Here is a 25,926-nt window from a genome sequence, read left to right as displayed (position 1 = left end):
TTAATTACTGTAAAATCACTTTGAATAATTTTACTGGAAAGTATGTGGTAAATATGCAATTAGCTTGCGACCAGTGTAGGGTGTGCCCTGCCTCTCTCCCAAAGTCAGCTGAGACCCTAATGAGGATAAGCGGTATAGAAAATAGATGGATGGTATGTGGTAAATAACTGTAGAATTTACAGGACTGTGTAACAGTGTACGTGCTTTCACTCTTGTCTTCAGGAACTGAAAAGCATGTACTAGTTAAAACAAAAATCCATCTTTCCATTTTCTGAACCGCTTATCCTCAATAGGATCGTGGGCGTGCTGGCGCCTATCCCAGCTTGACTCTGGGCGAGAGGCGGGGTACACGAAACAAACAACCATTCGCACAGTTACCTTGAAAAAGTAACTTAATTACTTGACTGATTACTTGAGCTTGAAAGTAACTTAAGTTACTTTACCGATTACTTGATTTCAAAAGTAACACATTTTTTAAAAAGTTACTTTTTAGTTACTTTCAGCAGCTGCCAAGTGGCAGGAATAGCACTTATCCGCAGTCCAAAAAAAAAAAGCAATGGTAATATACGCCACACAAGTTACAGAATTATGTCATCAACATGAACCAATAACTTAAATATTAGTGTAGTTGAAGCCTCATTAAATGAGCAACTTAGTGCAGACTTGAAATGACAACAGAGTACAGTAAGTACCTAAAGGTAAACAAGCACACCATTCTCACTGCCGATTGTGATCCATGAAGGCAACTGTGTGTGTGTGTGTGTGTCTGTACGTGTTTGTGCGTGAAAGTGAGTGACACACGCACACATGCACACACATAAACACACACACCATTACTCCCACCACAGTAATTTTTGATAAAAACTTTTTTTTCTTACTACGTGATGTCAGCCGTGCAGGGCGTTAAACCAGCTCACAGTCCAGACTTCACTTTTCATTGTAAATATTATTTAAGATAAGTATTGTAAAGGCTTCTTTACACTCGCGTGGGCGGTGACCGCGCTGACGCCATTATACTCGAGCGCAACCCACACGTGCTGTTTTGAAAATGTCCTGCAGTTCTCCTCCAAGTCGGGAGTGTCGCTACGGCTGGTATTGGCTAGGATGCCACAGGATGGAGTTTCCTCTGCATTTTATGGCCATTTCCGGTAGCCGTTTTTACTTTCCTTTCCGGAACAAGGAACAAAGCAACAACAATGGCGACCGTGGAACAGTCTGCCAGAACAAATGGACCTAGATGACCAGATGATACATTTAATTATGCTGCAACATGGATCAAGAAGGCAGCGGCGTAGGTGGTATGTGGAACCAAGGGGAAAGCTGAGTATGTCATTACAGCATGTGACTAAAACGGACCAATCACGAGGGATGATCTCTGCGGCATTCTGGGCACGGCGTCAATTTATGCCGTGTGCGCGTCAAGTGCCGCACAGCGACAGCGCGGCCCTATGGGTCGGTCATATGATGCAATGCGGGCGCTGTCGGCCGCGCAAGCGCGGGAGTATAAAGAGGCCTTAAGTCCTTCAGTGAGTCAGTCCTTACCCTCCACGACCGATTTATGACCGCGCACTTCAGTATGAATGATTAACCCACAATGGATTGCGAGTTTAACACGCCACTAAAATGGTATTCTTAATGTGTAAATAAAAAAAGTAACAACAATCAAATACACTTTTTATTAAGGAAAATAACAAAAATAGTGTGGCGACAAGGAAATCGGGCATTTCTTTGCTTTTTATGGAACTGCACTGTCACTGTTCATTGTGTAATAAACAATTACTTCCCAATTGCTTTCTCTTGTTAGCTGAAAAGAAGAGTGGTCTTGGTCAAATGCTTCTGTACATCTGGACTGCTCTTTTGTCAAGTCCCAAGCTACAAATTAGTATTTGGTGAAAGGCATCGATGATGCAAAAGTAACTGTAGTCTAATTACTTTCCTAGGAAGAGTAATGTGTTACTTTGCTTGTTACTCAAAATGGCAGTTTTTGGGAGAAATGTGTTACCAACATTACTAGTGGCACCTATGACCTTGATTTTCAGTACGAGTTAAACAAAATATATGAATAGATTTGTGAATAGTACATGCTCATGTTAGACGAAATTGTCCTCGTGTGAATGAGGGTTTTGGGTGGTGACTAGTCTAAGGTGTACCTCAGCTCTTGCCCATAGTCAGCTTGGATAGGCTCAACTGCGACCCTGATAAAGATAAATGGTGTAGAAAATGAATTGAATTGAATGAAGACATATACTGTTTGTGTGTGTATATATATATATATATATATATATATATATATATATGTATTTATTTTTTAAAACTAATTTATGTACAAATTGTTCAGCTCCCAAACTTGTATGTGTTCACAACCCATAATCAGTGAGCAATTGTGGTAATACGGGAGGTGAAATTCCAACAAATAGTTGTATATATGGCTAGACTTTTAGCACGTCCTTGAAAACAAACCAACACATGTAAAGATAATGATCACACTTTTCTTTGGAATTTCTCTTCCAAGAATGGCTTGGATAGTTTTACTCTAAAGTGGCATTTGTTTTATGAAATGCAAGTCTCTTATTTCACCACATCTCCCTCATTCCAGACCTGTGTTGCCAAGCAATGGTGAGGCCAGCAGCAGATATTATTCTTTGTGCAACAAGGATGCTGTGAATAAGGGAAAAGGGAGTGTGGGAGGAGGGAGCGTGGACATATCTGCTACCCCCAACCACCACAACAGTGCTTTAACAGACGACTCAATCTCATACCGGACTCACAGCATTCAGAGTGGAGACATTAAAAAGCTGTCTGAGCAAACAACCGCAGCCTGCACTGTACGCGACATTGGAAGTACCATGAGTTCGGGAATGCCTAGCCCTGAGGGAGCTGACCGGGATAACTTCAACCACAGGTTTGACCAAATTACACTCGAAACACCGGATATGGGCAAATAATTAAAGCCTGTGGGTTTTTGCTATAACTAAATGATCTGAAAACCAGCACACCAGGAACATAAACAAGGAGCAAAAATGTATATTTCTGTCCTATGTGCACAGCAATTGAAAATTCAATTTAATAAGCAGTTATATTGTGCTGCTAGGGAGTGAATGCTCATGAAAAGTAGGTAAAATACAAATAACAGTGTACAGTATGTGCTGTGACATAACAACTGTACTGTTGCCTCATTTAAATTAATTTATCCTCTGACACATAGTGAACATATTCTTCCACCTGCTCTCCTGCTTGTCTGAACAAATATCTGTCTGCTCTTCTTTCTTTTCAGGTTGCTGAGCAATGGAGCTTACTCTAAGACAATCAGTCACAGCCTGAACATTGTCAAAAACATTGGTGAGAACACTCATCACAGTGTACAGCGTGTTCTCTTACAGTTATCCCCTCTGCGGCTGCCACAAATTGGACTCTTAGTTGACGTGTTACACTTGTTAAGAGTAGTAATGGTATCAGAGGGGTAACTACTTTCTTATTGGTTAAGGGTCCATTAAAACTTGTCGCTTAAATCCATGTTTCAGGTTAAATAATGCATACATTATTTGAAAATCATTGGAAAATGACAATGCCTTATTGTTATTTACACATACGTACATCTCTATCCTGTGCATTTTTAAGCTGCATATTTTTTCACGCTTATGTAACTCGCAATCCAGTTTGACGCCCACCAAACCAATCTGCAGTATATGACTGGGAGAGATTATGCAACACACTCCTGTTGTTTGGATTCATCTTACCTTTTGGTATACATGCAGTCTATATGCCCTGAAAAAAATTTCTGTTCTTTTCATTGAACTTTGAACCCACCTTAAAAAGTGGTGTGCTTCTCCAACACCTACAACTGAATGCACAACAACAGTGCTTCTCCCCATTAGTACAAATCCATTGTCTTGCACTACTTTATGTTTAGACTCATACTCTGTCTCTCTAGACATCAATAACACTGCACTGCAACTTAATTTAGTATGATATATAAACAAATAACATTCCATTTATTAGCCTCTCTGGGTTCTTAACCTGTCTCTTTGGCTGTTTTCACACTTGTAGTTGAGTACTCTGGTCTGGACCAAAGTAAATCAATTAAACAGAGGGTGCACACATTTGGTCCACTTAGCTTAGCTTTCACATTAGCAAGAGGGATGACCCAAGAGCTACAAACAACTTTGTGAAGGGTATGGCTGAAGAGAAAATCTTTTAAATTTTACAAAATCGATTAGTTGGCGGCACGGTGGCCGACTGGTTAGTGCGTCAGCCTCACAGTTCTGAGGAGTGGGGTTCAATCCCCGGCCTCGCCTGTGTGGAGTTTGCATGTTCTCCCCGTGCCTGCGTGGCTTTTCTCCAGGCACTCCGGTTTCCTCCCACATCCCAAAAACATGCATTGATTGGGGACTCTAAATTGCCCGTAGGTGTGAATGTGAGTGTGGATGGTTGTTTGTTTGCAAAAATGCAGGGTAGGTTGATTGGAGACTCTATGTGCCCTGCGATTTGCTGGCAACGAGTTCAGGGTGTACCCCGCCTCCTGCCCGATGATGGCTGGGATAGGCTCCAGCACGCCCGCGACCCTGGTGAGGAGAAGCGGCTCAGAAAATGGATGGATGGACAATCGACTAGTTAATCAGTCAGGAGTTGGACAAGACCCCTTATTCCCCATAAAATCTCAATTATTCATCTTCCCAAGACCTTTTGGACAGTACAACACTTCCAACTTGGTGAGAACAACTTACTTTACGGTTGTATTTACACAAAGCTTGGGTGAGCTTGGTGTGGCAGAACTTACACAAAGCCCTGGCCTCTTCCCCGACAAACACCTCTGGGATGAATTACAACCGATAGCGAGCCAGCAAGCCCTCTCTCAGGTCCAGCGTGAGTGACTTCTGACCTCATGAATGTTCTTCTGGATTAAAATTTCCAGACACTACAACATCTTGTAGAAAGTTTTCCCGTAAGAATGGCTGCTGTTAGAGCTACAAAGGGGGACCAAGTATCTTGTTTTTCCATGTTCACTTCATGCAGTGATGACGTGCCCAAATACTTTTCTTAATATAGAGTGCTTACTTTATGCTAGCCTTTTGAGTGGGCTTTACCTTCTTAGTGTACTATACTGTACATCAAACTTAACAACAACATGTATGTATATACTGTACATATTATATAGGAGGTCGTAGCACTTAAATTCCCTGCCATTGACGGCTGTTGAATTCAAATATCCATGATAACATGGAGGCCTGGCAGTGAATGAGTTAAGTTGTTCTTCTACTGGGTATAATACTTCTTCATATATCCTATAGCATTGATTCTCAAATTATGGTACGGGTACCACTAGTGGTATATGGATTCTCTCTATTGGCAAGCGAAAGAATCACTGATTAAATACAAATAGAACTTACAACATTTAAAAAATGCTATACAATCAAACATATTAGAATGAAGCTTGTAGCTATGCATACACCCTGTTTAAAAAAATTCTAAGTCATTTTTTGTTTTTCACGTACAGGCAGATGTGCTAACCAGCTGCCTTTTTAAGTACATTTCTTTTAATTTTCACCACTCTATGGCCCATGCATTCACATTCTGACTGGTAACGATTCAGTTCTTACTCCAACTTCGCACCTTTTGCAAGTACATGGGGTTCTCTTCCCGACATATGACGATATTTCGAGGTTAAAAATGGCACGAGGTGTAAGTATACGTCGTCACATGGGGCAAGAAGGCACACTCAGTTTTCGTCGTACTTACTGGTTTTCCATCCATCCATCCATTTTCTAAAGCGCTTATCCTCACTAGGGTCACAGGTATGCTGGAGTCTATCCCAGCTAACTGCGGGCAGGAGGCGGGGTACACCTGGAACTGGTTGCCAGCCAATCGCGGGGCACATACAAATAAACAACCATTCGCACTTACGGGCAATATATAGTCTTCAATTAACCTACCACGCAGGCACGTGAAGAACATGCAAACTCCACACAGGCGCAGCCGGATTTGAACCCGGGTCCTAAGAACTGTGAGGCTGATGTGCTAACCAGTCGACCACCGTTCCACTATTTTTCCATTTGATTGTTTTATATTTATGACCTAAATTCGACGGGCATCGAATAGGACACATCGACTTTTATGGCCCTCGCACAGGGCGACATTTGATCCAGGACCACCTCTGACGAGTATAGAAAAAGGAGCCTGAGGAAAAAAAAAATCTGAGCACTAATGCCATGTTTTGTTTTCCAGCCTTCTTGTATCAGGAATACAGAGATACATCTAAGAAGCAGGAGATTGAGCAAAGGCGCCAGCGTGAGAATCGCTTCCCTTCCACCATGTTGGCAGGATCCAATGTCTCATCACCTCCAGCATTACAATTACAGCTGAGAAACAATGCCCGTGCACTGACCTTGTGGCAGAACCTAGACGTGGTGCAAACCAGTGGACTACTTACCCAGTTGCCACAAAAAGAAATTATAATGCAAGAGGTGATTAAAAATCCTTTTTAACTGGGAGGGGCATTTTAATTGGCACAGTTATCTTCCAAAAAGTTTCTTTTGTTTTACTTTTTTTAATACGCTTGTTCTTTGGTTACAGCACAACATATCCATTTTGAGTAAAGTCCACCAAAACATTATTTTTTTTAAAAATATTTTCTGAATATTTATTGTTAGCATAGTGCAAGCAAATGATTGTATTACATCCTGTATGTTACGCATATTTACCATTTATAGTTAGTTCAAGATTAGTATTAGTATAAAAGTATTTATATATTTTTCAGTGTGGACCTAATACTATACTTTTGATTTTGATGAATCTGCTTTTATTTCGTGATATACACGGTTTTTAAAGAGCACAGTTGTTACCTCTCCTACTATAAGCTTTCAAGAATTCATTATTAATACAGTAATTTTAATAATGATTGTGTTATGGCTAGGCCACAATTTTTAACTTACTTATTACTTCCTATTTCTGTCCAGGCCATGTTTGAACTTATTACTTCGGAGGCATCCTACTACAAGAGTTTGGAGATTTTAGAAACGCACTTCCTTCGTAACCCTTCTTTAATCAACACTCTCAGCCAATCTGATATGCACTTTCTGTTCTCCAACATCGAAGAAGTTATGAAAGCCAGTGAACGGTAGGGCAAAGTTTTGCTTAACACAAATTCCCCCACGATTTAATCCATTACAGCAATCATTAAACTCTTTTTATGTTCTCAGGTTCCTGATGGATCTCGAACACCGAATCGAGAAGTCAATTTTGATTTCGGATGTGTGTGACATTGTTTGCAACCATGCTGTTGAGCACTTCAGTGTCTTCATCAAGTACGTCATTAACCAGGTGTACCAGGAGAAGAACTACAGGCGAATTTTGTGAGTATTCATTATTATTTGGGATGGTTTTGTTTCAAATAGATTTTGTCAATTTGAGGTTTGAAGTTGTGTTGTCTTTGTTGCGTCTTCATACACATTCGATATACCAGCTCGTTGGTGTTAGCGGGATGGCTGCGTTCATCTGGCTTGAATCCAAAATGTTTCCACAATGTCGCGTTGGCGTTAGGCTTTGGAACTAATTCCATTTATGCCGCTCAACTTTCTGTAACTGCAGCTATCGGCTCACCATCAGAAAACTTAGCTCCGTGTACGCGAGTGCCTGCATTTCAAATGCATGCACGCATGCGCGCACTTACACACATGAACGGGCGTGCGCACACACGCACACAGACACGCACACAGGGAATCAGACGGAGGGTCCCCACTCTTCACCATCTCTGATTGGTTTAGAGACCACGATGATGAAACCCATCGTGTGTGTCTGCTTTCAAGTCGTGAACATTTTTTTTTGTCTTCGTCAAATGACTGGGCACCTGTTCGCACCCTTTTTTTTTTTCTTTTTTTTTCTCATCTTTATTTTTTGTCACATCATTCAGAAATTAGGGCGCACATGCAACCAAAATTAGTCACACCCTAGAGTCCAGTCTCATCAAAAAAAAATAAAAATCATACGCTGGATTTCCAGCACCATGCCAGAGTACTTTAATCGTACTTAATGCGTCCCTGCTAATTGTTTGTGCTTCTCAGATGCGGGACGCACATCAAACGCGATCCCTCCGCTACCAATGTACATCCCCAATTGCAATGAAGTTGGGACGTTGTGTTAAACATAAATAAAAACAGAATATAATGATTTGCAAATCATGTTCACCTATATTTAATTGAATACACTACAAAGACAACATATTTAATGTTCAAACTGATAAACTTTATTGTTTTTAGCAAATAATCATTAACTTGGAATTTTATGGCTGCAATACGTTCCAAAAAAGCTGGGACAGGTGGCAAAAAGGACTGAGAAAGTTGAGGAATGCTCATCAAACACCTGTTTGGAACATCCCACAGGTGAACAGGATAATTGGGAACAGGTGGGTGCCATGATTGGGTATAAAAGGAGCTTCCCTGAATTGCTCTGTCATTCACAAGCAAAGATGGGGCGAGGTTCACCTCTTTGTGGACAAGTGCGTGAGAAAATAGTTGAACAGTTTAAGGACAATGTTCCTCAATGTACAATTGCAAGGAATTTAGGGATTTCATCATCTACAGTCCATAATATCATCAAAAGGTTCAGAGAATCTGGAGATATCACTGCATGTAAGCGGCAAGGCCGAAAACCAACATTGAATGCCCGTGAGCTTCGATCCCTCAGGCGGCACTGCATCAAAAACCGACATCAATGTGTAAAGGATATCACCACAGGGGCTCAGGAACACTTCAAAAAACTAATGTCAGTAAATACAGTTTGACGCTACATCCGTAAGTGCAACTTGAAAACAACTTGAAAAACAAAAGCCATTTATCAACAACACCCAGAGAGCTCATCTAAGATGGACTGATGCAAAATGGAAAAGTGTTCTGTGGTCCGACGAGTCCACATTTCAAATTGTTTTTGGAAATTGTGGACGTCGTGTCCTCTGGCCCAAAGAGGAAAAGAACCATCCGGACTGTTATGGACGCAAAGTTCAAAAACCAGCATCTGTGATGCTATGGGGCTGTGTTAGTGCTAATGGCATGGGTAGCTTACACATTTGTGAAGGCACCATTAATGCTGAAAGGTACATACAGGTTTTGGAGAAACATATGCTGCCATCCAAGCAACGTCTTTTTCATGGACGCCCCTGCTTATTTCAGAAAGACAATGCCAAACCACATTGTGCACGTCTTATAACAGCGTGGCTTCGTAGTAAAAGGGTACTAGACTGGCCTGCCTGCAGTCCAGACCTGTCTCCCATTGAAAATGTGTGGCGCATTATCCATCCATCCAATTTCTGAGCCGCTTATCCTCACAAGGGTCGTGGGAGTGCTGGAGCCAATCCCAGCTATCATTGGGCAGGAGGTGGGGTACACCCTGAACTGGCACATAGAAACAAACAACCATTCGCACTCACATTCACACCTACAGGCAATTTAGAGTCTTCAATTAACCTACCACGCATGTTTTTGGGATGTGGGAGGAAACTGGAGTGCCCGGAGAAAACCCACGCAGGCACGGTGAGAACATGCAAACTCCACACAGGTGGGGTCGGGGATTGAACCCCAGACCTCAGTACTGTGAGGCAGACGCTCTAACCGTGCCGCCTGTGGCGCATTATGAAGCGTAAAATACGACAACGGAGACCCCGGACTGTTAAGCAGCTGAAGGTGTACATCAAGCAAGAATGGGAAAGAATTTCACCTACAAAGCTTCAACAATTAGTGTCCTCAGTTCCCAAACGTTTATCGAAACGTTGTTAAAAGAAAAGGTGATGCAACACAGTGGTAAACATGACCCTGTCCCAGCTTTTTTGGAACGTGTGGCAGCCAAATTCTAAGTTAATGATTATTTCCTAAAAACAATCAGGTTTATCAGTTTGAACATTAAATATCTTGTCTTTGTAGTGTATTCAGTTAAATATAGATTGAACATGATTTGCAAATCATTGTATTCTGTTTTCATTTGTGTTTAACACAACGTCCCAATTTCATTGGAATTGGGGTTGTACCATATGTATTTGCACATTCACTGTGGTTAACATTTAAAGCAGGTTTATTTTAATGTGCTTATTTTTATTGTTATGGTTAGATGCATGCGTATACATCACCGATCAGTGTATATGTATTACCTCAGGCTCACATTGACAGGACATATCTGATCTGTCCCTTTACCCTTTCATCACATTGACAGATCCATATAGGATTTGTATTCACAAATAAAGGAGGTCTGATTCTGATCTTATAATATCTAATTTCCTGCATTTTCTTCTCTTTATGTTGCCACATATCTAAAAAAAAAATAATTTATTGTGTCTTTTGAACAATTTAGTGTAAATCCAGTCACAATAGTTAATTCTGTTCTCCTGGAAAGCTCTGCGAGTCCATGAGTGTCTTTTCTCCTCTCACTGTGCTCCATTTTCGGTACAGAAAACCAGTCACAAAACTGCACTCCTACACAAATTACAGTGTTTCTGATGTTCCAGCAAAGTAGCAACTGTGGGAATAGACTAGTTATAGTATGCATACTCTCCCCTCCAAAAGCATTGGAACAGTGAACCCAATTCTTATTTTTGCTGTAGACTGAAATTTCATTACGGTTTTATCTTTCTTCTATCTTTTTTCTTTATCTTTGTGATGTTGTCATTAGCATTTTTTTATATTTTGTAAGAAAGGAAAACCTGAAATTATACTCCATCCCATTATTATGGGAAAATATTTTGACTATTATTTCAATTTACATTCACTGTGCAGCTGAATATTTTTCTAATATGGAAAGGAATTCTGTTTTTGCCCGCAAAACACAACATTATAATTAAAGTGGTTGTTACATCTTGAGGTTTTTTGATTCAAATTAGAGTACTTTCCAACTTATGGAAAATATCTGGATCAATTGTTTGTAGCGCAGGGGTCACCGAACTTTTTGATACAGAGAGCTACTTCTTGGGTACTGGGTACTGATTAATGTAAAGGGCTACCAGTTTGATACTTTTGAAATAACAGATTTGCTCAAATTACCTTAAATGATATCATATTATTAAGAATGAATGATAATGATGAATACAATAATTCTCGCACTAATTATCAACAATGATTTAACAAGGTAGGAAACATAAATATCAATATTCAACCCTTTTTTTCGATAAATCTCTGCAGGTTCTTTCATCATTTAGACAGAAACAATAAATGTTGTTTTCAAATATCTGCACTGGGATTTGCATAATTCGCGTGTGAGCTACAAAAACAAAATCAGCGAACATGTGAGTACACTAGAAGTCACACTTGTTTGAATGAAAACAGGTTTGTTTATGATAATGACAACTGCGCAGGGTGTGGTTGCCTGTGAAATTAAAGTGTCGATCACTTCCCATCAAACATACACCAGAACACAACGGAACTAGTGACATGTCCCCACACACTGCACAAGACAGGTAGCACAGATGCACAAAAACACAAGTTCATAATAGTTGATGACGTAAATGACATCAGACGTCATCGGTTGTGTAGTGGTTCACATGACTGACTTTCAAGCATCGTGCTTGAGTCGGTTGTCCTGATCAATAATTTACAATGTAGCACGTCTCTCGCCCTCAGTTGCCTGGGATAGGTTCCAACTTTATTGTGATCCCAGGATAAGCGGAATACAAAAGGGATGGATGGGTAGATGGAGAAGTCAGATTACAAGCATAAAAGTGTTGGGAGTTCCACTTTGTTACATAGCACATAGTCAAGTGTGTCAGTGAGATCAGCCTGAGAAGAATGTGATCTGACTGTGGGAAAAAAGGTGACAACACATCTCTGTCTCTTGTACTAAAGCATCTTATTCAGGCAGGCTGACAGTTTTCACTGGGATTGATTCCATTACAGAATATTCACTGGGCTCATTGTTCATAAGCAAATTGTGAGCTTGTATTCTTGTTTGTTCTGGTGGCTAATGATACATTTTCCTTTTAGTACTGCAGTGTGGAGAAAGCAAACCTGTATCGCTTATTAACATACCATCCTCTCTAATGTCTTTAACGCTTCTTAATTGCCCCATCATTTCTCTTTGTTCTGCTTGGCAGGGTGTTTAAATGTGTTTGCCATTGTCCCACAAAGGATATACTGTCTCTATTGTGAGCACAGCTTCTTCACTGGGCCTCACCTTTTAAGAGTAATAGGCAGCATCTGTCGCTCTCACTCTCTCTCAGTCAAAAGCAACCCATCGTCATGTTGGTAAAGGCAGATGTTTACACACAGAAATGTGTGAACGTGAGTGGAAAGAACAAAACATCAGACTGTAGCCCTGGCTGAAGGTGTCAGAGCCAAAGTGCCATGAGCAGTGGCTATCTGTCTCCCTTTTTTCTGAACTGGAAAAACTAGGTTTGACAGTGAATGACTGAGATGAACTATTCAATTGAACTGAGTGTTGTATAGTTTGTTTTGGCTTGACTGCAGCGTCATTGCAACAGGGAAATTACTCTACTCTTGCATTGTGTGTGCAGGTTGAAATTGACTGCATCATCATTTGCTAATCATTCAACTATTTTTAGACATCCATTTAGATGGTACAGAGGCAAAACAAAACAAACTCAAGAAATTTTGTACCACTGATTTAGTTATAAAGACTAAACAGAGAGGTGGAAATAAAAAGAGGGAGTGTTCTGGAAGAGCCGGCTTTTAAGATAAAAGGCGCACCTATCTTATAGGTGTGTCTGAGCCCACACATTGAAACTGACACTCGGAGAAAGATTATACACAAGAGATCACATTGCACATTGCTCTCTTGATACTGTAGATACAGAGAATGATCAACTATCTTTGTTTGAGTATGGGGTGGAGATAGATAGATAGATAGATAGATAGATAGATAGATAGATAGATAGATAGATAGATAGATAGATAGATAGATAGATAGATAGATAGATAGATAGATAGATAGATAGATAGATAGATAGATAGATAGATAGATAGATAGAGATTAACATAGGTAAATGTAGTTGTAGATGGGGATGGACAATGACGTCTAGTGTTGTTGCTGTGTGCGTCATCCACGGAACAAGTAGACACCTCACATAAAGCAACAGGTGGTTCCACGAGCTCGCTGTAATTGTTAATACTAATTACTGCAGCCATGTTACCACAAAGTGGTACACCCATAATGCTGCACCCTGATATGCTTGCATTTTCCACCATGAGTGTGTCGCAGATGTTAGATCAGCATACAGTAGCAGATAGCTGCACAAGCTGGGTAAAGAGTGTAACATCATGGCAGCAATAACTGTAAGACGTATAACTCGGTCAGCGGCTCTTCCGGCTCCTTCCCTCAGGTAGGCGCTACCGATCAATGCAAACTAGAACTAGCAGACATTCCAACAGGTTCTTCCCTCTTGCAATCAACTTCTTAAACTGCTAACTTACAATTCCATTGCAACATGCTACCAATTTCTTTTGTCTGAGTTTGTTGTCACCTTTCTGTCGGGCCAATTATACACTACTCGTGCACTCACTATAGTAGTCTTGCCATGCTACACTATTTGCATATCTGTTGTTGAGCAATACTGGCCACTCATGCCAGAGTAGCATTTGCCCCATTTGCACACAGACTGAGGAGTATCTGCAACATTTTCACAATCAGCATTGTCCCAGATTATCGCACTACTCGTCACTTTAAACCGCATGCACTCCTTGAAGTCTCGGCGCCCTTTGCACAATGGTCATTGCACCGACTATTGCGAGATTAGTCATTTGAACTGCTCTAAGTGCTAGAGGACTCTCTATCTTTTTGCACAATTGTAAAAAAAAAAAAAAACGAAAATTGTACCGGCATTACCAGATAACTAGCAACCCAGATTTGATCAAAGACAAAAAGCAGACAACACGTTTAACAAGCAAAATAAACAGCGACGTTTAATGCTTTTCTGACCAATACTAGTGCAAGTGTTCACTTTTGAGTACTCATGATACTGACTACTGATACCATCATTACTTTCAATACTTTAGGCCCCTTGACAGTTGTCAAGTTCCCTTCATGCTTTGCTTACTACTTTGGATGGATGCTGTAAATCTTGTCTCGTCATTTGAGATCTGCTCTTAAATATATGTATTCTTCATACCGGTATTCTCTTCAGCTGAGTAAACAAACTCCCCCCTCACTATTTGAGGAAATATAGTACAGTACTTTTGTTAATTCACCACCTTGTGGGACCGTGAATATGTGTGTTTCTCCAGAGAGGGAAACCAGGCATTTCGGGAGACCATGGCAGGATTGGAGAACCATCCATGTGTCAGAGGGCTGTCCTTTACATCATTCCTCATCCTTCCCTTTCAGAGGATCACAAGGCTCAAGTTGCTTGTTCAAGTGAGAATACAAACTTGATTTAAAGACACAGTCATAGTTTTGAAGTGTTTCTATCACTGTTCTTCTGTGTTAACTGAATTTTCTCACACAGAATATCCTGAAAAATGTTGACGAACACTCTGAGAGGGAAGCAAATGCAATAAAAGCTCACCAACGACTGGAGCAGGTAAACATTAGCATTAAAATGATGACGGTCTGTTTACAAAGGTATTGAGTTTGAGTGAATGCTTGCTTGATGACATTACCATTACCTGAGATGACCGAACCAACTGCCAAATATCAAGGGAAGGCTCACATTGAATGAATAGCTTCCTGTGTTAATGAAGTTCCATGAAGTCACGATTGTGACTGTAATGTATTGTACAGTACAGTATATACTCAACGTGCTGTTCAGCACATTACCTAGAATGTGAATTGGCTCTCTGTATGTGTATGTATGGAGCTAACAAAATAGAGTAAATAATAATAATAATAATATCCATCCATCCATTTTCTGTACCGCTTATCCTCACTAGGGTCGCAGGCTGCTGGAGCCTATCCCAGCTATCTTCGGGCAGGAGCCGGGGTACACCCTAAACTGGTCGCCAGACAATCGCAGATAATAATAATAATAATAATAATAATAATAATAATAAATAGTAGACACACATACCGGTAAGCCCCACACAATGCATTCCGTTAACCTGCCACATATTTCTCATTAGAAATGAATGGAAACTACAAAAATCCATTCCAGGCAATTTTTTGACACAATAAAATAAAAGTACCATAAATTTTTTGTTTTAACTTGATAATTGTTATAAGTGCAAAAAAAACACTAATTATTGTTAGGAAAGTTTCTTCCAAAATGTAATATTATTCAGCATATTACTCTTTACCAGAAAAAAAATAAACTAAAGCTACAGGGAGTAATGTTACACTTTGCCTCACAAAATTGTTTTGTTAAGTACTTAAAAGAAATCATATCGCTGCATATAATAACAGCTCCCATATAATGTATTGCCCTAATATGTCCTCATGGTTGTGAGACATAGCTGGAGGGCTTCAGAACAATGCCATGACATTCTTGTTTATGCGTATCATTGCTTTCTGTCTAGGATCCTGCCTTTGACCTTGTAAATAATACATTCCAGTATTGATACAATACAATATATACAGTAATACAGTAATTAACATGGTCTTTAATGGTGCATACATTATATTGCTACGAAACATTGTAGCAATAAAGAAAAGAATAATACGTAAAACGTGTTACACACAGTGATTCTCCTCAGCATTCATTTATAGTCATTTAATTTTGCTGTCAAAGGAAAACATTGACTAATAACAGAATAATATTCATGATTTTTCATTGATCTGTAATAGTAATGTGTGTGTGTGCGCATGTGCGTGTCTCCTACAGATTGTGAAAGAGTGTAACGAGGGCGTCCGAAAAATGAGTCGTACAGAGGAGCTTATCAGCATTGAAAAGACATTAGAGTTTAAATCCAAGGTAAAAAACTGTACTGTACTTCTACTCTGGCATTTTAACTGCAGAACTGCACATGTTCCTTTTGTCTGTGGCACTGATGTGGGAGCATTTATTTGCCATTCATGTATTTTTAACCTCTTCTCCAGTTCAGGGTAACGGGTAAACAAAAACGCATGGACTCTTGGTAACATGAAATACAGTCAGGCTTGTGACAAGAACTTGTTAAGGACGTTACAGGAGGCCATGGACAGACGCAAACTATTTATACTAGGGCCCGACCGTTTAATCGGCCGGCGCCGATATTAGAAAATCTGCCTTTTATTTATTTATTTATTTTTACATGTTAACACATAACAACATAAGACAGAGATAACACTCAAACAAACCTTAAAGGACAAAGTATTGTAAAACTGAAGTTTATTGTTGTAAGCGTTAAGGGAACAAAAAAGACGATATTTTATTCATTATATACAAACCCCAATTCCAATGTGGTTGGGACACTGTGTAAAAACGTAAATACAAACAGAATACATCCATCCATCCATTATCTGAGCCGCTTCTCCTCACTAGGGTCGCGGGCGTGCTGGAGCCTATCCCAGCTGTCATCGGGCAGGAGGCGGGGTACACCCTGAACTGGTTGCCAGCCAATCGCAGGGCACATTGAAACAAACAACCATTCGCACTCACAGTCATGCCTACGGGCAATTTAGAGTCTCCAATTAATGCATGTTTTTGGGATGTGGGAGGAAACCGGAGTGCCCGGAGAAAACCCACGCAGGCACGGGGAGAACATGCAAACTCCACACAGGCGGGGACGGGGATTGAACCCCGCACCTCAGAACTGTGAGGCTGACGCTCTAACCAGTCGGCCACCGTGCCGCCCAAACAGAATACAATGATTTGCAAATCTTTTCCAACCTATATTCAATTGAATACACTACAAAGACTGATGACCTTTGTTTTTTTGTTTTTTTTTTGCAAATATTCCCTCATTTTGAATTTGATGGCTGCAACACATTCCAAAAAGGACAAGGCCATGTTTACCACTGTGTTACATCACCTTTTCTTTTAACAACACTCAATAAGTGTTTGGAAACTGAGGACACAAATTCTTGAAGCTTTGTAGGTGGAATTCTGTCCCTTTATTGCATGATGTACAACTTCAGTTTCCCAACAGACCGGGGTCTCCATTGTCGTATTTTGCACTTCATAATGCGGCACACATTTTCAGTGGGAGACAGGTCTGGACTGCTGTGAGGCCAGACCAGTACTCACACTCTTTTACTACGAAACCACGCTGTTGTAAAGTGCAGAATGTGGCTTGGCATTGTTTTGCTGAAATAAGCAGGGGCGTCCCTGAAAAAGGTTGTTGTTGACGTTCCTTGGATGGCAGCATATGTTGCTTCAAAACCTGTGTGTACATTTCAGAATTAATGGTGCCTTCACAGATATGCAAGTTACCCATGCCATGGGTAGTAACACACCCCGATACCATCACAGATGTTTGCTTTTGACTTTGCGCTGATAACAATCCTGATGGTTCTTTTTCTCTTTGTCCCGGAGGACACGACATCCAGGATTTCCAAAAACAATTTGAAATGTGGACTCGGCAGACCACAGCACATTTTTCACTTTGCATCAGTTTATCTCAGATGAAGTCGGGCCCAGAGAACCTGGCGGCATTTCTGGGTGTTGTTGATGTATGACGTTCGCTTTAACTTGCAATTGTAGATGTAGCGACGAACTGTGTTAATTGACAATGGTTTTCTGAAGTGTTCCTGAGCTCACATGGCAATGTACTTTACACAATGAGGCAATGCCACCTGAGGGATCGAAGGTTCATGGGCCTTCCCACATGCAGAGATTTCTCAAAATTCTCAGAATCTTTTGATGATATTATGGACTGTTGATGATGAAACCCCGAAGTTCTTTGCAATTGTAAGTTGAGAAACTTTGTTTTTAAACTGTTGGACTATTTGCTCATACAGTTCTTCACAAAGTGATTAAACTTGTCCCAACCTTGCTAGTTAACAACTAAGCCTTTTGGGGAAGATCCATTTATACCCAATTATGAAACTCACCTGTTTCTAATAAACCTGTTCACCTGTGGAATGTTCCAAACAGTTTTTTTTTTTTTTTTTTAGCATTCCACAATGTTGCCCCTGTCCCAGCTTGGAACGTTGCAGGCATCGAATTCAAAATGAGAGAATATTTGCAATAAACAACGTTCATCAGTTTAAACATTATCTTGTCTCTGTAATGTATTCAATTGAATTCAGGTTGAAAAGGATTTGCAAATCATATCCTGTTTGTAATTACATTTTACACAACATCCCAACTTCATTGGAATCAGGATTTGTATTTTTTAAATTATTCGGCAGATGAATTGGTTGTCAGAATTTTATTCTGCCAAATATCAGAATCAGCCTCAAATACTCCATATATCATTTATACACATGAGAATCGGACACAAGTGGCGACAATTACGATGACGAGAAGACTATCATGACTGCATAATCAAGTAATAAGTTGGACCCCAAAGCAAACTGAGCAGATTTCAAAGTATTTATTAAACAAAAGATGCACGCTAAGTGTGAAAATGAAAACAACAAAAAGTGCTGTGACAAAAGGTTGATGTGTGAAACAAAAGTAACAAGAGGAACCAACTAAAAGAGGTGGACAGAGTGCCACAGGAAGAAGTTACTGTACAAGAAGGAAAACAAAAAGTCAAACACCTACACAAGGCTCAGAATGAAACAAGAACAGAAAACACAATATTAAACTAAAACTAAACTTGCTAAAACGTGGAAGACGAAAGGTACAACTGGCAGAAGAACAAGAACACTAGGATGCACGAGTATTAAACACATACTGCAGGGAAAACAAAGGAATGGAAAGACTTGCACATCCATATGTTTAAGAAAGTGTCTGGATTGTAATCCACATGTACTGCAGCTGTATCTGACCTCAAAGAGTAGGCGAGATGTTTTTTAGACGGATGCTTCACTTTTATCAGCTTGGTACCATCGGCCACCGAGAATACAAATACTGTGATGCATACAACTGTGATTTTATGAGAACAAAGACAAATATCTCACCTCGCTTGTCAAGGGCGCTATCAAAGATTCAATACTTGACCTCTGTTTCCTCTTTCTGTAGCTTTAGTCTGTCCTGGACATTGTCTTGAGATTCAGGACTTAGGTTTCTCTGCTTTTTTTGTGCCTCTTTGTCAGACAATAGGAATTTCTCCCTCTTACCCAAATTCTGTGAGATCGCCTTGAAAGAGGTTTGCTAATAGTGTAAAGCTTTATAACATAGAGATGATTGTCCAAGAGAACATGTCATTTACATCTACAGTATGGAGCAAAGTGATACAGGTCTAGAAAGAATAATGCAATGTATTCTCAGTAAATCCTTGGAATACTCCTGCACGCAAACAGTTTTTTTGCTGCATTTACACATGCAAATAAAGCCCCTTCAATGCCAATTGAGTCAGACTGTGAATATGATCACTGTCCAATGGGAGCAAGCTCATCTGAGATGCTGTGACGCAAGCCTGTTTTGTAGAAACGTACTGAATATACGAAACCTTCTTACTTCCCTCGTAGTCTGTGCCCATCATCTCCCACTCCCGCTGGCTGCTCAAGAAGGGTGAGATGCAGCTCATGGCGGGACCCAAGAGCACCAGGACATTGCGAAGTCGTAAGCTCTACCAACCCGTCGTCTTGTTTCTCTTCAACAACCTGTTGCTGGTCACCAAGCGCAGCTCGAGGTGACCATCTATTCAATCATTCTCACTTGAAATTTGATCTGTCAGTTTCAGTCTTGAACAAAATGGTAATGTCTTTCCAGTGGGGAAAAGTTTCAGGTTCTTGACTCCTGCACACGGGCTATGCTGAGGACTGAAGATCTTGAGGATCAAGGCCAGATGCTGGCCTATGTATTTAATCTTAGATTGCTAGAGAACCAAGAGGACCGTCAAGTCAGCTACATGCTCAAGACCTCAAGCATGTAAGTTTGTGAATCATCTATTGGAAAGTTAAAAAGACTGTTAAGGCTGTAACGACAATCACCTCCTTGCCCATTTCTGATCTAGTCATAAGCATTTCAAGTGGCACATATCCAATACTACTGTTTACTTTCACTGAACTCATGAAAAAGCCCACATCCAAAGATGTTTCAAATCCAGATAAACAAATACAAGTGTCAACACTGCGCAGCACATATGCAAACCAAACTTAATTATATTAAGAAATACCATTTAGTTGGCCTGCCCTTACTCTTTGATTTGTTAAAGTAAAATATGTAAAATTGTTTGAGACTTCACTGTTGTGTCAGGATGCTAAACAGAAAAGGGGAAACTCACACTTGTTTCTTTATTTTTCTGTTAAGCACTTTATTTTAACACGATTTTCACTTTTAATTTACTTGCTCTTATTTTGAAATGTAGCCCTACTTTCATTTATTAAGTGAGAGAACATTACACAGTTATGCTCATAAGTTTGATTACTCTGGGCAGAATTTGTAATGTGTCATTCTTTAAAGAAAACATATATATATTTATTGTGTCTAGGCAAACCCCGATATAACGGATATCGGATAAAATGGACTGTCAGGACTGAACAATGTGTCCAAAAATTGTTTCCATTTGTCACTTAAAATGCCGGTGACAAAGTCTGTTAGTACCAGAATTGGCTGCCGTTGTTTACTGGCGCTGTGGCGCAATGCAGAGAATGGGACTGACGTATTTCCGGGTCAAAGATATACAAGACTAGATCCTCCCATGCCTATGTGGCAGCCATGTTGAATGTGGGCTATTAACGTGGCGGCCATGTGACGATGCTTATGTATTGTCTATTGTACATAGAGCAGAGAGAGAGTGGCATGACTGCAGCGGTAACTCTGACGAGTAAAAAACAAGTCTTTGGAGTCAAGAACACTATTTTTGGTACAGTAACAGTTTTCTTTTTTGTCAAGCAGTTCACCGTTGGCAACAGATTTGGAACTAGGAAGCACACTAATTCCTCGTGGCTCACAAAAGCGACTCGCCTATGACGAGTACTGTAAGGCAACAGTGCCACCATGACCAAGCACACTGGTCCACTAAGAATTGGAAGCCGCTGCCCCGGTTCCTCACATCAAGGACACGCGAAACTGTGAAGGCCAGATGGTTGTCGATAACGCGGGGGGCGGAGGGGGTACACCCGGAGGGCTAAGAGCGCAGGTGGAGACAGGCTTGAGCGGAGACACATGGAACGTCGGATGGATCTTGAGAGATTGTGGGACTTTTAGTTGAACTGACGTGGAATTGAGTTTAGTGATCGGGAAGGGACCAATAAAGTGAGGGCTGAGCTTACGGGATTCGGTCTGGAGCAGGAGGTCACGGGAGGAAAACCAAACCGTCTGACCCACTTTGTACTCAGGCGTGGGGGAGCGACGAAGGTCCGCGAGTCATTTATTCCGATCAGCACAGGAACCGCATGCTCCTGTTCCCGAAAACAACAGAGGTTGGAAACTGTAACAGGCCATGAAAGGAGACATACCAGTGGTGGAGCTGGTGAGGGAGTTGTGGGCATATTACAATGGGAGGAATGTGCTCCAGGAGGTGGGATTGTGTGCGGCAATGCAGTGAAGAGCCGATTCCGGACTCTTATTTGCCCGTTCCGTCTGGTATCCGGAAGACAGGCTGGCTGCTGCGCCCAGTGATTTACAGAACTCATTCCAAACTTGGGAGGAGAACTGAGGACCTCGGTCCTAGACGATGTCAATGGGGATTCCGTGGAGTTTGAAGAAGTGATTGACGAGGAGGTTAGCGGTTTCGAAGACAGAGGGTAGCTTGTGGAGGGATATGTAATGGACGTATTTGGAGAACTGATCAATAATAGTAAGAATGATAGAGTTACCTTCAACGGGGTATAAGATGGTAATGAAGTCCAAGGCGATGTGGGACCAAGGGCAGCTCGGGATAGGTAAGGGGCGAAGGAGACCAGCTGGGGGCAGTCTTCCCTCAGCCACAGATGGAACAGGCTTGGACGAACTCCCGGGTGTCTTTCACCAGGCTGGGTAACCAGAGGTGTTATTGTACGAATTGGATGGTGCGGGTGATTCCTGGATGACAGGTGAGTTTTGAATTGTGGGCCCACTGAAGAACGTCAGAACATGCCGAGTCGGGTACGAACAGCCGGTCTTTGAATCCAGTTGGGTCTCTTGAGCATCTTTACCTATCTGTTCGACCTCCCAGGTGGCTGCCCCAACGAAGCAGGAGAAGGGAAGATGGTTTCCTCTTCTGCAGGGCTGGAGGGGAGTTAGTACATGCGAGAAAGGGCGTCAGTCTTGCTGTTGCAGGAACCAGGGCGGAAGGAGAGGCTGAAGTTAAATCGGTTCGGGAAGAGAGCCCATCCAAGCCCATGTCGGGGGTTAACACGTTTGGGTGAACGGCGGTAGGCAAGATTTTTTTGTGATCGGTCCAAATGATAAACGGCGAGTCAGTTTCCTCCAGCCAATGCCTCCACTCCTTCAATGTCCAGACAATGGTCCAGCAGCTGTCGGTTACCAATGGCATAGTTCCGTTCGCAAGGGAACAGATGACGGGGTAAAAAAGCACAGGAATGTAGTTTCTGGGAAGTGGGATCCCAGTGCGAGAGAACAGCCTCCGCCCCAGTGTCCAAGACGTCAACCTCCACAACGAACTGGAGTCGGGGTGCCTCAGGATGGGGGCACTGGTGAATACGTTAGTTGGTCGGGGGTTCAGAATGCGGTGGAGGTGCTAACGGCGTAGTGCCCGCTAAGGATACCATTCTACACGCTCTTTCCCCCCTCTCTCATGCTCTTTCCCTCAAACGGTTGTCCAGGCGGATGGACAATGAGAGCCGGAGTGCCACGGGTGAACGTTAATACTCTGGCAGTGGAGTCCTGGATCTGGCAGGCTTGATTACTGGGAAGAGAAAGAGAGGGTGAGGGGTGCGCAAAGCGCCACCCAAGCTCCAACAAATGAACTGCAGGGCACAGCTCATGACACTGTCAGTGCTCAAGAAGTGATGTACACACAAACAAAGAAACAAAAAATAACATTGTCTCTCACTCAATTTATAAGATATATAATATATATGTTTTAGTAGCGTAGAATAGAGTTTTTAGAGAGCAATCAGAGTATCTCATAAAACCTTGTCCTTCTAAATTTCACACTTAAGAGAACCTTTTGGGATTGGAGACATGGTACAACACCTTAAGGTTTAGTACAAATTTGCAATTCCGAAGTAGAGCACGTGCAGCAGTAAGTGAATGTTAAAAGTGTCACCTGACAACAGATATGTGGAATAACTTCATGATTCTGAATGGACTTGTTTTGACAACAGGTGGTCTAATAAATGTGTTATCCACTGTATCCATCCTGCAGTAATTCTCAAAACGGGGTCCCCGGACCACCAGGGATCCACAAGCTGTATCTTGAGGATCCGCAAAAATATTTGCAATAAATCATTATGTCGTATTATTTCAAATAGTGCATACCTATATATGGCATGATGTTAAAACTAACATCATAAAACAATTAACTTAGCTTTGGCCCAAATAAAATTGGACATCTCCCTCCGCATGAATAGTTGTTTGTTTCTTTTTTAATCAAAAAAGTGATATTATCACAGGAATAAAGTCCTATTTTTTCCAAGAACAAAAGGTCTATTTTTGGGACTATGGTCCTGTTTTTATACAACAAAGCCATCTTTACCTGAATAAAAGGCATAATGTTACAAGAATAAAGTTGTGTTTCTGAAAATCACTTGTTAAATTATGACTTTCTTCCCTGGTTAATCTTTGGCTTTAATAATTTAATAATAATAATTTGAGGACTTAAATTTGATAAATACTACTTTATTTCTTGTAAGATTACAACTTTATATCCCGATAAACCTCAGACCCCTGAGCCATACAACCTTTGTGGTTTCAGTGCTCGAAAAACACATTTTCAATGAAAGAAAGAAGCACATTGGCTGGATCTGGTAGGACACTGCACACCCTGTGCCTTATGTATGATTGGTGCTGTATACGTACTGTATATGTGTTGAAATGAAAACAAAAGTCAAATCTAGGTGCGATAGGTGTGAATGCTCCAGGTCACCCGCGACCCCCGTGAGGACAAGGACAGGTTCCAAGAAGTCATTACATTTCCCAAATCAATACGGCATTCATGCCCATGGTGAAATCTTCAGACCACTAACTGTAGCTGTAGAGTATTCATGATGAATCTAAGTAACAAGTAAATGTCTAGAGTTGTTACTAGTCACTGAAATCCTGTGGACAGGAGTGATAAGCTTCGATGGATGTGCACGCTGACTCCAAACCCGCGCACTCGCTTTATGTCGACAAGCGCACACCAATCAGGTGAGATATCAAATTACATAAACAATTAACATGCAAAAATTAGGCTATTAACGCAACCTATCTATCTGTTGGGATTTTAGACTCTTTGCAGGTGCAGTGTATTCAGTCTTACTCCTCTCAGGAGCCAGATGAACTCTCCATTGAAATGGCTGATGTTTTGAATCTCTTGGAGAGGACAGATGATGGTCTGTAGCCCTTATATCACCTTCAAAGCTTTTCAGTGTTACATTTAGTCATCGTGCCTCTATTTTGGGTTGATTCCAGGCTGGATGATGGGGGAAAGGCTACACGATGGCGAAAGAGGATGGTTCCCAAGTCGACTTGTGGAGGAGATCCAGAGTCAGGAGGTACGGGCTCAGAACCTGAGAGAGGCACTCAAGGTTCATCACGCTCAAGAAGGAGGCGGAGCACTGCAAAGTGGAGCAAGGATTGGCTCAAGAGGGGGCAGACACATGCCAAAAGTCTACAACCTCTTCAGTTCGTGGAATGATCCAATAGGAAAGAAGTAAAGCAGAGCGCTTGAAGCTGCATGTGCAAAAGCATCGAGTCCTTTAGATCTTGAACTATGGGCAGATGACTTTCAAGCTTCACTGTTCTCACTCGCCTCTTTTACACCGAGAAAACGTAAAAATTGACGCATCAGAGCCATAATAGAAGAGCTGACATTTATCCACCTTTTCTTTTTACGGAGAAACCAGCAAAGGCAGGATATTGCTGCAACGGTGTAGTTTTTCACACAGCGAGAAGGCTTCCCCTAATCAGATAATTAGATGATGTCTGGTGTCATGTTAAAACATTAGACAATTGATGAGGCTAAGCTGTATAGAAAATGGATGGATGGACAAAAGGGCAGTAAAAGTGAATATCAGTTGTCTACTTCACAGCCCTGCAGAATTCCCTTATAGGCCCACCACACCATGTGATGCAGCTGAACCCGACTGGAATGGGCCATCGCAAAAAAATGACAGTTGGCGACTCACACCTGCACATTGAGCAATTGTATCTATTGATGCGCTGTGACAGAAGCTTCACATATAGTATATTGTACTGTATCACTTGTATTAACCCATCAAATAATTGTGTGATGGTCAAGGTTGCTGCAAAGAGAGGAAGTGGGTGAGATTAAAGCAGAGTGTGGATATTTGCAGAGGCTGTCTTGCCTGACTGTATCCGACTGTACCCGATGCTCTACGTGCAGATCTCTCTCTCTCCAGGTCTCTCTCTCTCTCTCTCTCTCTCTCTCTCTCTCTATATATATATATATATATATATATATATATATATAAACAAAAGGGAGTTTGGCGTTCCAATTGGACAATACTTCCTGTCCATTAAGTCTGAAGTCTGTTAAATCGTCGTCCGTTAAATCGAGGTTGCACTATACAGTATACTGTATTTGTATGGCTCGGCGGCGTCGTGGCGGCAGGCTGGGTCTAGCTATCTTAAAACCCCGAAATGTATTGTTTGCATGTGTGAAGGCTCATGTGCATTTTGATTGGCTGTTACATCGGCGATGTTGCGACAGCGTGCAACGGCAAATCACTGCAAAACCAGTGGTCCACTGTCAGCCAATCATGAAACCTTGTTGCCGAACCCAGCACACTGCGGGTTCGGCTACATCGCTCGGTATACGCAGGCTTCTGTTATGACTCTGATACTACCTGCAAATGTGGAATATTGCCAAGATTACTTGGTCCCTCCTCATTCCATCTCAGAGCCGTTTATTCACGGAATTT

The 25,926-nt window shown here is 41.3% G+C and overlaps 1 protein-coding gene across 2 annotated transcripts in view; it reads left to right on the top strand.

Moving 5' to 3' along the window:
• ngef (neuronal guanine nucleotide exchange factor) overlaps positions 1 to 25,926 on the top strand; it is a 33,798-nt gene extending 7,872 nt beyond the window's left edge. The window contains exons 3-16 of one of the 2 annotated variants that reach the window (XM_061781079.1): positions 2,597 to 2,902; positions 3,275 to 3,339; positions 6,223 to 6,461; positions 6,954 to 7,114; positions 7,197 to 7,349; positions 14,211 to 14,340; positions 14,432 to 14,506; positions 15,743 to 15,832; positions 19,420 to 19,583; positions 19,664 to 19,822; positions 24,111 to 24,190; positions 24,271 to 24,375; positions 24,455 to 24,537; positions 25,075 to 25,926. In XM_061781079.1, the coding sequence (XP_061637063.1) occupies positions 2,597 to 2,902; positions 3,275 to 3,339; positions 6,223 to 6,461; positions 6,954 to 7,114; positions 7,197 to 7,349; positions 14,211 to 14,340; positions 14,432 to 14,506; positions 15,743 to 15,832; positions 19,420 to 19,583; positions 19,664 to 19,822; positions 24,111 to 24,190; positions 24,271 to 24,375; positions 24,455 to 24,537; positions 25,075 to 25,095 (1,831 nt within the window). In that variant the 3' untranslated portion in view covers positions 25,096 to 25,926. Of the gene's footprint in view, positions 1 to 2,596; positions 2,903 to 3,274; positions 3,340 to 6,222; positions 6,462 to 6,953; positions 7,115 to 7,196; positions 7,350 to 14,210; positions 14,341 to 14,431; positions 14,507 to 15,742; positions 15,833 to 19,419; positions 19,584 to 19,663; positions 19,823 to 24,110; positions 24,191 to 24,270; positions 24,376 to 24,454 lie in introns of both variants that reach the window. The other variant, XM_061781078.1, reaches the window with a different exon arrangement.

Source organism: Phyllopteryx taeniolatus, chromosome 8 (genome assembly GCF_024500385.1).
Source record: "Phyllopteryx taeniolatus isolate TA_2022b chromosome 8, UOR_Ptae_1.2, whole genome shotgun sequence".
In the NCBI taxonomy this organism is placed as follows: domain Eukaryota; kingdom Metazoa; phylum Chordata; class Actinopteri; order Syngnathiformes; family Syngnathidae; genus Phyllopteryx; species Phyllopteryx taeniolatus.
This window is presented reverse-complemented; position numbering and strand designations above follow the sequence as displayed.